Source organism: Notolabrus celidotus, chromosome 14 (genome assembly GCF_009762535.1).
Source record: "Notolabrus celidotus isolate fNotCel1 chromosome 14, fNotCel1.pri, whole genome shotgun sequence".
Lineage (NCBI taxonomy): Eukaryota > Metazoa > Chordata > Actinopteri > Labriformes > Labridae > Notolabrus > Notolabrus celidotus.
Window position 1 is genome coordinate 15,633,531 of NC_048285.1, and position 12,940 is coordinate 15,646,470.

The 12,940-nt window shown below is 40.6% G+C and overlaps 1 protein-coding gene across 1 annotated transcript in view; it reads left to right on the plus strand.

The window, feature by feature from the left end:
* veph1 (ventricular zone expressed PH domain-containing 1) overlaps nt 1–12,940 on the plus strand; it is an 87,821-nt gene that overhangs the window by 8,332 nt on the left and 66,549 nt on the right. Inside the window, exons 2-4 of the mRNA XM_034701686.1 lie at nt 2,079–2,682; nt 2,833–3,051; nt 6,773–6,947. Coding sequence (XP_034557577.1) covers nt 2,545–2,682; nt 2,833–3,051; nt 6,773–6,947 — 532 coding nt within the window. The 5' untranslated portion in view covers nt 2,079–2,544. The remainder of the gene's footprint in view (nt 1–2,078; nt 2,683–2,832; nt 3,052–6,772; nt 6,948–12,940) is intronic.

Here is a 12,940-nt window from a genome sequence, read left to right on the forward strand (position 1 = left end):
AGTACTAAAAACTGCAGTTCATCGAGCTTCCACTTGAGGCTGGCTGCAGAAACACAGGAAACCACATACACACCAATTTTAAAAAAAACTATCTTTACAGCAATAATAAACATGTTTACAGCCTGGTTAAAAAATGTTTTAGGTCTCAATAGCTCATTTCTCTATCTGCACACACTGTGCAGGGGGTGAATTATTTTATAACACAATATTTTCGAAGATATTAAAGTCTATGACATATACTTTCACATGACGTACAAGGCTTGTGTGAAAACTTGAGGACATTTTTTTCTTCTCTTGGAATACTTTGGGTATACATTTTACACATTATTATTGTGTTATCCTCATTTGAAATATTGAGAAAAAGTACACACCAGTGACTGACGACATGTTTTCTCATACGTTAGTTTGCTGTGGCGATGCTTGTTTGCATTCTCTGATTGTAATGGCAAATCGCATAATGTCTACTGTCAGAAGTGTTTACCGCATAAACTGTATATTAGAAATAATTAATCCAAGCGGCAACGTCCGGTCTCAAACTATGAAGCCCATGCAGAAGTGTTATAAATTGCAGTTCATCGAGAATCCGCTTGAGGCTGGCAGCAGAAACACCGGAAACCACAATTCAATTCAATTCGCCAATTCAAAAAAGACCATCTTTGCAGCATTAATAAACATGTTACAGCCTGGTTCAAAAAACGTCTTGGGTCTACGTAGCTAATTTCTCTATCGGCACGCACTGTATGGGGGGTGCATTTTTTTTCCAACGCGATGTTTCAGAAGATATTAAGATTATACGTTTTTGCCCAAATAAGGACATGACTGACCTGACTCCCGGACGGGAACACATAGCTGTTGGCTAGGAGGCTCAAACTCCGCCTCTTAACGTCACACTATGCCTGGTTGAGCTCCACAACCAGGCCGCTGATTGGCTTCAAAACAGCGCTCAGCAACAGATGGGTGACGTCACGGATACTACGTCCATTATTTATACAGTCTATGAATTAATCACAATAAAATGTCAGCTGATAATTTATCAATATATATTGTGCATTCCTGAATATTTCCAAAGGGAAAGGATCTTAAAAGGGAGGAGATAGGAGCTGCGAACATAAACAGATTTTTTTTTGAAGCACTACTTTCATTGTGACTGAGTGTCTCCCGCAGTTCCTTGATATTTTGGGATACATTTTTCCTGTGAATGACATGGGTATTACCAAAAATCTAATGTCTGTGCATTACACATATATAACTGCCTTTTGTAGCCTGTTGGCTAAACTTAGCATCAGGACCCCAAACATGGTTGAAACCTCATGCATGACTTGGCATAGGGTTAACAAAGTTCACCTGAAGCTCATCAATAAATACAAAAGTTGATCAGGTCATGGTTTTACAAGGGAGTGCAACTAAATGTACCTACCAAGTGCTCTCTTCTTGCCCCATTACAAATCTCAAAGGTAGAGGAATTATGTAACCTTTGGACAGAGCCAAAATAACTGTTTGTATTGCTACCTCCCTAAAGGAGGGGTACTCAGTTTAGAAGACACTGATTCCTCTTGCATTTTGTACATTCATAATGTGCACTTTGGTCTGTAAGCTGTCAGTGAACATAGAACAAAGCACAAATAAGTACTGAGGTTCCGATTACTTAAGGTTTCATTGTCCACAAGGTTTTCACCTGGAGTCATATCATCTTTCTCCTCTCCAAAAGAAACAAACCTGGTGATTAAAACAGTTGATGTGTCCAGCTGCAGGCTGTATATTCCAAAGGGTAATTTCAGTCTCATAAATAATCTCTTAGGTAGAATTTATTGAAGAAAAAAATATGGAAAAAATCTGATTAAATGGCTTCCACTTCAATTGGCCTGGTCTCTCTTGGTTGTTAAAGTTATACAGTCTGTATCAAAGCCAAAAATCTCAGTTTGAACCTCAAGAGCTTCTTTACTGTCCCATAATGGATACTTAAAATCTCAGCTTTTATTTTTTTCTTCTAAGTATATAATTTTGTGTTCTTTGTGAGTATGCCAGGTGGTTCTCTTTAGCTAATCTAACTCTCTCTCTCTCTCCCCTCTCTCCTTCAGGACTCCACTGTAGAGACTTCTCCAGAATATGCCTTGTCTCCATGGTAACAGGCCACTGGCAGTCCCAGAAAAGCACCGGGCCAAACTTCATCCACACTCATCCAACTAACCTGATACTGGACTGTACTAAAGAGGAGATGAACCAAAATGAAAACAATTCGTGTTCCTTCAAATATATGTTTATTTAAAATTTGTGAATATTTTTATTTCATTCAAATGACCCAGGATGCCTTAAATAGTGCCTGAAATCACAAGTTGATGTCATTTTAGAAGGGGATTGCTTTCCATTGTTGTACCTATAATGCAGAGGACTCTGAATGTTCTCCTAATTATCCCCTAAAAACCCAAAGGAAAACTCTTTTTAGAAGTTTTCATGGACCATCATGTGAGGTATTCAGTCTCAAGTAAGGGATCCTAAACCGGGCAGCACCAGTCCCAAACTGGTCTGAAAGGAGTCAGTGCAAGGATGCACCAACTGTTCAGCCGAGTGCTGGGGCAGAGGGATCTATCCAGAGCAGGGGATCTATTTTCTCTGGAGGACACAGAGATCAAAGACTGTCTGTCTCAGGCTCTGGACCAGATCAAGACCATCTCCTGCTCACCGGTCAGTAGAGATGTACAATGTTGCTAATCAAATGTTAGGGGGCACCTTTGATTTAAATCATTCATGTTCTTATCCATTATTCATCCTTTTGTCCTTAATTTATCCCTGTATACATAATTGTGCATCTTCTTACCGTCCACCACCTGACAGGACTATTTGACCAATGACAACGACCAGGCAGTGGTGGAGATCTGCATCACACGGATCACCACAGCCATAAGGGAGACATGCTCCATCGAGCAGCACAGCAGGGCGCTGGTGGGGCTGTGGGAGTCCTGTCTGGAACATAACCTCACCCCGCAAGGTGAAAACACAGAGGACACGCCACATGCCAAGATAGCGTCCGACATCACCAGCTGTATCCTGCAGGTACACACACGCTCACACACTCTTGACTTTTGTTTTGTATTGTTCTACTCCAGGGGGAAGTTTTTTTCATGTCACATACAGAACATACTAGATCACATACCGTTGGACGCTTCAATTTCTTGGTGCTCACTTGGCGTAAAAAGGTTACAATGGCATAAGGTTTATCAGTGCGAGAAACAAAGACATTGAACACAATTTGTTCCGATCATTAAAAGGAAATAAACTCTAAACTGCACGTGTTTGGAGTTCCCAGCAGTCTTAGTCCTTTAAATATAGCAGCTACTGCAGACGATCGAAATCAGTGCACATTTAGCAGAGCAAAGCTGCAGGCAACTGAGGTGCTGCCTCTCGTTTAACCTTTGATGTCGAGTACAAAAGGAATGAAACGGCTAAATATACCTACAACACTGTCAGCCAGTTAATCTCACACACACAATTACAAATTATAAACAAATACAATTAGTGAAGAAGTTACTTGAGATCACGGAACTGCAGGAAGATATATATATATATATATATATATATATATATATATATATATATATATATATATATATACATTTTTTAAGTTACATTTTTGGGGAATTCTTGCCTTCATTGGACAGGACAGCTGAAAAGAGAAAGGAATCATGGGCAGTGGAGAGTGGGGGAAGACATGCAGCAAATGGTCTCAGCCAGAAGTCCAACCAGCGGCCTCTGCAACAAGGGCTATAACCTCTGTATATGGGGCACTTAGACCGCTGGGCCACCAGAGCCCCTGGAGGATATTTTGTAATTATAATAAAATCATTGTTAAATAAACAGCATTATTATTTATTCTCCGGACAGCAAAGGAGCCTTTAAAACATTATCAATGTGTCTATGAGTGCCACACAAAGCTGTTATTTTTTTGCATATATGCATTGGTATTAATGGTTCATATATCAGTGAGAAGACTGTTGTAGTTTGTTCATTTGGAGCTAGTTGGACCTATCTTTTATACTGCTAACATAAACTTTATTATATAGTTTTACTGGAGCCAGAGTAAACCTCTTGAGATACCATTTTACAACAGCTCTAATGACGTCTTCTTCATGGTCAATATTTCTGTTTTTTGTGAGCAGTTCAACGAGTAAGTCATTTTATCATCTAAACCATTTAAATTAAATCATACATCCAACCCAGGAAAGTTGAGACATTAATCTAATAATTTCAATGAAGTAGCAAAACACTGTCTTTTTCTGCTGTATGAAACATCTTCTGTTAGATCTCAGATTTATCTTGTGACCCCTGTGAGGGATCCTGAGCCCCATGTTGGGAACCAATTCTCTACTATAAATACTTAAAATACTTTTGAGGGAATTTATTTTGCTATGAATATATATTTTTTTAATGTCTAATGCTGCAGAGAAAATGCAAATCACAAGCTCCAAATTGTCTGCTATTTAAAACAGCAAACATCACGTTGAAAGGCATGCTGGGTGTTTCAAAGTAAAATAACATGGGGGGGAGGGAGGTTGAGGAAAAGTGGGTACAGAAGCATAAATCATAACATTCATCATGCAACATATCCAAAGGTGGATTAATGCTTTAAAGAGCAAACATAGTTATATAATCAGCACTTGGGGTCTTTTAAATGTAAACCTTGCCTACCCTGCCCATCAGACCTCCAGACTGTTGAGACTTAAAAGCCGAGGAACTCTCTCACTCTCTCCCTCTTGCTCTTTCCAATTCCTCCGGGAATAGGAATGTGCTTAATACCAGTGTAAGGAGACTGATTCTTGATGAAAGGCCCGCACACACACATAGAGGTGAGACTGAAAGTCCTGACAGCTCTAACGTCGGCTCCAGGCTCTGATGTCCTGACTTCGGCAGCACTTCTCTCTTTCTTCACTCTTGTCGCTGTTTCTGTCTCTGATCTGTTTCTTTTCTGATTTCTTTCTACCCATTTCCCCTGTCTCAAATGTTCTGTCTTACCTTGTCTTACCCTCCAACTATCTTTATCTCTTCTCTGATCTCTTCTTCTCTCTTTGTCTTGCTGTCATTTGGAATCTACGGGTGCACAGACTCTCTTCGCAGCCTTCTGCTAAAGCTCCCACTGTGAAGGGAGAAGTTAGCAACAGACCGTAGGGAGGATTATTTTTATTTGCACAACACACACAGTCACACAAGTATGTGCTCATAGATTTCTTGCTTGTAGCAGCATCCTCAAGGCTTTTCAGATGGGCTGCTTGATCTGAAATGAGTGCCTCCTTCTCATAAGGTAATATAATACATAAATCACTGCTTCCTGATATGAGGAACCTGTCCGGTCAGCCCTGGGCAAAAAAAAAACCCACTCTGTGCTTAGATTAAAATCCACACAGCCAAATTAATCAAAATAATTTGATGGATCATCCTGATTGCTGGATAATGTCGTTTTTGTGAATAGATTGTCTACACTGCCATCCTGTGGTCTACTTGAGGTGAGACTGACAAAGACAGGGGGAGACTATTCAGTGTTTCTAAACACAAATAACAGATTGAACGGCGTTCTGGATATTCTAAAAAAGAACCAGGATGGCTGAGATTTGAGTTGGTGTTAACGGATGAATCACAATATCCAAGGGGGTGCAGTGAAGATTACAGATTAATAATCAATCATAATATTTAATCTTGAAAATTTCAACGGGAGGATTCATGCTTCAAAATCACAGTCATTCATTCATTCAAGTGCAAGTGTTTATTTTTAACTTTCATCAGCAGACCCCTGCTGCTTAAAAAAAAGGGTAAAAAAAGTGACTGACTTCTGTGAAATTAAAAGCAGACCCTAGGGGTTCTGGCTCAGCAGCACACTCTTAAGACTCTGTTGTTCCTCATCCTCCTCACACACACAAAAGCACATGTGCACCTTCAAACAGACTTGGTCTCAGTCTGTCCTGTTGAGGGTGCTAGTGCCTTTCAAATCCCCTTCCCTTCATCCTCTCTCTCCAAAATCTTCACAGGGACAAATGTCTGCATGTCTCCAACTATGTACACAACACTACTCACTGACTGTCAATGCACTGCTTGAGGAAAATGTGTTCCAACTCAGCCCTCATGTGTCTCCAAAGGTTGAGCACCTGTTCTCATTGGCTATAAATGATATTGGAAATCAAGGTTTACTTTATGGGGGCAGGAGGGTCCTTTTCTTTTTGGCCACTATACAAACACAGGACTAGAACTAGACCTCTATCAAACACATCCCAGCCTCTGTCAGTGCCAGGTACTTAATGAATTAACTCAGTAATACTCTGCAAAATACCTTTCCACAAGCACTGCCTATTGGTTCATACAGTAATACTCATATTTTCACACGTTTTTCATTGTTGTTATTTTTTCATGCTTTAATATTTAAGGGCAAACCAATTAACAATGCAGATTTTATATGGGGACACACTGATTATATACAAAAAGCCCACTGTGAGCTGAGGTTTGTCACATGCATAACGATTGATGGTGTTTTGTTCAGGTTTGTTCCCTCAGGTAGATCTGGCCAGGATTAAATGTAGGTAGTGCTTTTGTAAATGGTGTAACGTCTGCATGATTTTTCAGAAGAAAAAAAACCATATTGAAAATATTGTTATGACATGTTTTAAAGTATTTAATTTGTAATTTGCAAATGAGTGGTATCTTTTTAGCAATGTTCTGACAAGAATCTGACATGTTCTTTGCCGCTCTTTAACGTATCACGATCACGTATTCCTACTGTATGTCCCTGTAGAACTACAGCTGTCCATCGGTCATGGTGCTGGCAGTCCCGGTAGCAGTTCGGTTCCTGCAGAGAGGGAACAGGGAGCTCAGCAGGAACATGTCCAGTTATCTCTCTCTGGCTGCGATAGCCAAGGCTGACCTGTTGGCTGAGCACACGGAGGCCATAACACACAGTGTACTGGGAGGTAAGGAGACACACATATTCATACACAAAAACATCAGTATCACTGTGCACTGCTGCCATGCTTTACTGTTGCTTTTAAAAAGGTGAATGTAACAAGTGAAGAGGGTTCCTGGGATGTGCGATCTCCTTCCGTTCCCAGAAACCCCCTTCAGATCTAGAGTTATGCAATGCAATATCTATGTTTCTCATTTGTTTCTGGTGTCCCACTTATTAGAGATACAGATATTCTTACACACCTGGGGAGATGTGCATGTGTGGGCGTGTGTCCATCAGCAGCTGTGCAGAAAAGCTCTGCTTAAAGATTTGCATTGAAATGGTTCTCTTACAAAGTCATAACTGTTGTTTTCATTCAGTTTTAAATGGCTGACTTAGGGATTTGATTTGTAGAAATAGAACATCTATGCTCTTCCTTTGAGGCTGCAACAATGAGTTTGGCTGGTGCAATGGAGACGAAAAAAGGAATGTTGTTTCAATCAGTTTTATCCTATCAGGAGCCATCCTAAGTAATGTTATGATGACTTACAGCATGCTGCAGATAACTTTAATGATAAATAATATCACCTATAATGGCTTTCTAATGCAGAATTCAGGTTCCCACAGAAGAAGGTGTACTGGTGAGAAAAGGGCCCTTTCTCTGTGTGCTGCTTTATCACTTTTTAACTTTGTTCTACTTTCCTTTCTTTACTTTGTGATCAAAAACATAAAACATGTTGGTTTTTTTGTTCATTTGCCAGGCTGCTGTTTTTATTTTGCGTTCATTTGTCAGGCTGCTGTATACGTTTTTCTTCCATCTCATCCACTCATGTTATTCTATTCTCCAGCTGATGCAACTTTTTTGCTCGTTTCATAAAGATTTTGCAATTCACACAGCCTACAGACCATTCCCTTATTCAGCCCCACAAGGAATTACATTGAAATTGTTTTCCCAAGGAACCCGCAGTATGAATCTAGTTCTACAGTGTGTGAGGAAGTGCTCATATCCTCTTAAAAGTAGAACTAAAGTGCTTGGGAAATACTCCAGGAGTGAGAGGTGGGATTGTCCTGCGGCATTAATCTGATCAGTACTTTCAACAACTTCCTATCTTAACTGTTAATGTCAAACAGGGGACGAAGCTGACCTCTGGGCAGCAGTTCAAGACAGATTTTTCTTAAACATTTATCTGCCCTCTTAACCTTTTTTCAGCACAGACACTTCTTTAACTCATTAGAGGGGTGTGTGAGTTGGAGGTGTCATAGTTAGCCACAACTGCCGGATGGAGATCTATCTATCCCTCAGGCTATCTCTTTTTCTCTCCGTTTTTACTCCCCCTCTCTTTCTCTTTCTTTCACACTTAGGACTGAATATTTTCACGAGATAATAATTGTCTCCGATTATGAACATGTTTTTTCTTCGCTGATGATATACTTGTGTATTCAGGTGCGTATTTCTTTGTCAATCCTACAATGTTTTTGACAACCTGCCGAGCTAGCACCTCAAAAATGAATTCACAGACTTGCACACACTAACTACTGTAATTTTAATCACCACAGTGAGGTACCCACCCCAGTGATGCTCCCACTGAGCACATTATCTGCTCAGCACATGAAACAGCTTAGCACTGTCTGGATGTTTTACAAGTGATGTTCAGCCAAGTTTTAGGGCTTATGGAGTCAAACAGTTTTAAGACATTTACACCTCTGGTTCATAAAACTGAATGAGAATAGAGATTCCATGTGGATTATGGGGTAAATGGACAGTGGACGTTTTCAGAAGTTTATGTGTGGATGCAGCAGCTACATTTTGCTGAGAAGACAACTTCTTGTATTTTGCCACTAGCTTTTTCTGCCAGTCAGCACAGCTTAATGTTTGAGGCAAATGTGCATTCAGAGACGAGTCCTCTGATCACTGTTAAATATTCACCTCTTAAGAAACAGATTCATCTCTTCAAATTAGCCGTCTGTATTTTATTTATGTGCTTTTGATTGGTGTTTTTAGAATAATTCTCCCATTAGGAAAGGGTATGAAAGGGTTTGGATTGAAAAGAAACAATGCAGCCAGCTAACCCTAACTCAAGTCACTGAGGGCTCAATCACACACCCGGCACAAAGTGTCTCGACATGGTCTCATTGTTATTTTCATCTGAAGCACTCTTCATTTATACACACAGCGCCCATGTTTTGTAAATGGCAAATAAACCTTCACCTGTGTTGGCATGCATGATTGTGTTTGTCTTAAAATGAGGTAAGGTTAGGAGGAAACGTGGCGCATTGGTACCTTGGGGACACATAAAAACCCTCCGCCTTTTATCAGCAAAAAATGTGGTCTAGAGTCTTATCGGGCGTTCAATCCAAAAATCATTTGCACAAATTTCATTACATGTAGGTCAATGTAAAGATGCGAAAAGTCGCAAGTAGTGGTCTGGTGGCGCAAATGACGCAAATTAACTCTGCCTCCTTTAGCATAACCGGCATCTCCATTCAATGTACTTGAGCTCAGCCTTGATTGATAGCAACAGACTGGTGTGGCGTGGGATCCCCGCCCCTCTCACAAAGATCGAAGGTCTTTGGCACTCGTCTCACATTTGTATTTGTGCGAATGGTGCAATCGTTTGCGTCTGGTGTGAACGCAACATTACGCCGACCTGGCTCTTAAAGGGACTGGGATTCCTGTTATGGCCAAAACATACCTATGGATAATCAAGGGGCTTGCTCCCTCCTTGCTTCCAGCGTCTCACTTACCACCCAGATTGTGCACTGAATAGACAGCAATATGTTGTCAGGCAGGCCCTGATTTAAAACACGTGTTGCACCCATTTAGATTTTGCCTCTTAGTTAATGTGAAGATGTAACAAGCAATAAGAAAAACTCCATCCTAAAAATTTTTTTTTTAAATATACTTTTTCCTTACAGTAGCAGAGTTCTCTGCTTGAGTGTGCTTTCTGTTTTCTCTTCTGCTTCGCTCTTATAATGTTATTCTAACTGGCCCTTACTCTCTATGCAACTGTTGTCACGCCAAAGTCAAGAATTTGATAGACTAGAGACGCAAATAGAGAAGTCCCACACTGGTTGTGTAGTTTTGATGACTTTCATTACTTTGTAGACCACACACTCACATTGCTCAGGAGAAAAAGAGCCTAACATTTATTTCCAAAAGTTCAATGACACCCCCAAAGTCAGTGGATAATACGACACTTGGGACACTCTTTTAGTCAAGTTCACAATGAAACTTAATGCTATACGGTCAAGTGTGAAAGAGGGGGGAAGTGGTGGTAAAGATGGGAGAGAGAGAGAGAGAGAACGCTTTATGCAAATAATACACTCAAGTTTCCAGTGGCTGTGATCCAACTTGACAGGGGGTTAGAAAACTTATGGCGAGCCTTATTAAAGCTGGACTACAGACAAACATTTTGATAGCAGGGAGTGGATGAAAGTCAACACAGTTTGCTTGAGGACTTGAATATAGCAACCTCAGATTTATGTTTCCACGGGCATTTATTAATGCAGCCTCGGCAGTTTCACATTTTTACCCCCTGCTGCTACCCACCCCTGAGGCTCGTTTTTTGCGCTCTGAACATTTGAACCTCCTGCTGCCTTTTTAACAAGCCTCCACTTCTCTCATCCCATCAGAAAGCTCAACATAAACACAACACAACATAAACACTGGACTACAAACACATGGGCGCATGCCAAACTATGCACAGATGCACACATGTGTTGCTCGCAATAACAGATGATCCCCTTTTTCTTTTTTTTTCATAGCAGCAGCAGCCCTCTGTACAGGAAGTGAGCTGATGTAATGGGGTTTGGGGGATGTTGACAATGGGGGTGTGATGTGTTACTTACATGAGCTATTGGGTTGGATGGACTGTGCATGTGTGTGTGTTTACACAATTTTTGGGCAGGATCAGAGTTTTCATGTGAAGGGCTTATTTTTTACTCTTTACCCATTTTCTTTACTCTTCAGTGATCTTGTTTAAAAAGAAGTGTCACATGGTTTTGCGTTTTTTTTATGTATTTAATGTCATATGCCCGTTGGTTCAAGTTATGTTGAGCTTTATCCGCGGGTGCATGTACTCATTCGTGCACGTGTGTTTACAAGGCACAGGAAGCCTTCTGCAGGATACAGAATGTTTTTATTGCCTGCTACAGTTTGAAACTACAGGACTTAGTCATTATCTCTCTCACTTTCTCTCTCTCTCTCTCTCTCTCTCTCTCTCTCTCTCTCTCTCTCTCTCTCTCTCTCACACACGCACACACACACACACACACACACACACACACACACACACACACACACACACACACACACACACACACACACACACACACACACACACACACACAAACATATGGCACTGCTTTGACCCCACTGGGATTTTAGAGCCAAAAGTTCCCTCTTCTCTAAGTAAAACCTGATCCTAAGTTAACACTGGATTTAAGAATGTGTCATCTGACAGAGTTATATGTCTCTCCTGGCTCCCCTGCTACGAAACATATGTAGTTACTGTACGCTTGCTTGTAATGTTGAGGGAGGTTCTGGGCAGGTGGGTTAGATGGGAGTGAGTGTCAAATGTAGTGTTTCCATTTCGTAACGGGTCATGGCTACAGACACATTTGGAGACTGTGCAGCGGTTGTAGCTGCAGGAGAGATCTGTTTTATTTCACTAATGGGTCTGTATCAGGATGTGCCTCGGAAAACTGAAAGCACATGTTTGGAAGAAAAACGTGCGTAGTGTTTGTGAACAGTTTAAATATATATTTACAATGTCAGACTTTTGTGTTGATTAACACGGTGCAGCATGCATATGAGATGAGATTGTACGTTTAACTCTAGATGTTGCACTAGACTTCTCGCTGTCTGTCATTCAGACGCACTGGGAGCAGGCTGGGAGCACCTGTTGGGAGCACAGAGAGAAAAAACACCACAAAACTATGGCATGTAACACTTAACAAATCATAAAAACACATCTCCTTCTATCTCAGTGTAGGAAGTTTGAAACTATTAAGCATGTTATTTTCTCCTGCTGCAGATATATAAATGAAAGACTGCAGTTATTCAGAGATCTGGGTTTCTCATCCTTTTCCTTCAAATCTATCTTTTCAACCAATAGGTAATAAAACCTAGCCTGTGGAGGGCAGCATTACACACTAGCATTAGCTCAGTACAGCATCTGAGAAGTTAGATAACGATATTTTCTCAAACTCAGATTTAGCCCTTGGTTAGACATTGTAAGTTTCCTTGCTGTTGTAATGGCCAAGATTGTATACATGTGCTGAATTCAGGTACAGCTTTTTGCTGTCAGACAGTTGGCTGCCTGTCTTCTGAAGTTCATGTGTTGGAAAGAGGTTGAGGGCAAACTTGAATGCAAGTGATCCACAGTGCTACTCTGTTTGGTTCTATTCAATGCAAACACCATCGTACAAATGGTGTGCAACCTGGGAGCATTGCAAACATTTTTATAATGTTGTGCATTCATTTCTTGCATACGGACAGTGCCAGTGTGGTTTATGCCTTCATTGTTCTAATCTATGGAAAAGAGATACACATGGACTGTATATATGTGAGGCCAAACTTGAAGTTGTCCTGCTGACTTGCAGCAGTATAGGTAAAAATCCTCACGCCCTTTATACTAACCCTTACCCTGAAGGAACATGGAACAACTTATAAAGTTAAGATAGCATGCTCTCTGGCACTGCCCTGCCAGATTTATATTCATGTTCATTTTTCTGAGAAGTTTTTATTAGCTAATTGATGTTAAACAGATTACTGAGTGACAGCTTTAGTGACAAATGCAGTTCCTGCAGCATTCTTCACCTGATTATCAGAATAAAGGAGGAACAGTGTGACAAAAAATAACAAACACCAAGACTGGATACCCATTGAACTTTCCATAGCCTTAGGTGTCTGCTTCAAACCCATATAATAATCTGTTCTGCTAGCAAATAACGCCCTGAAGTATGACATTTTATCACTAAGTTAAATGTGTGTTTTGGTTAGCGGAAGGGGGCGTGACG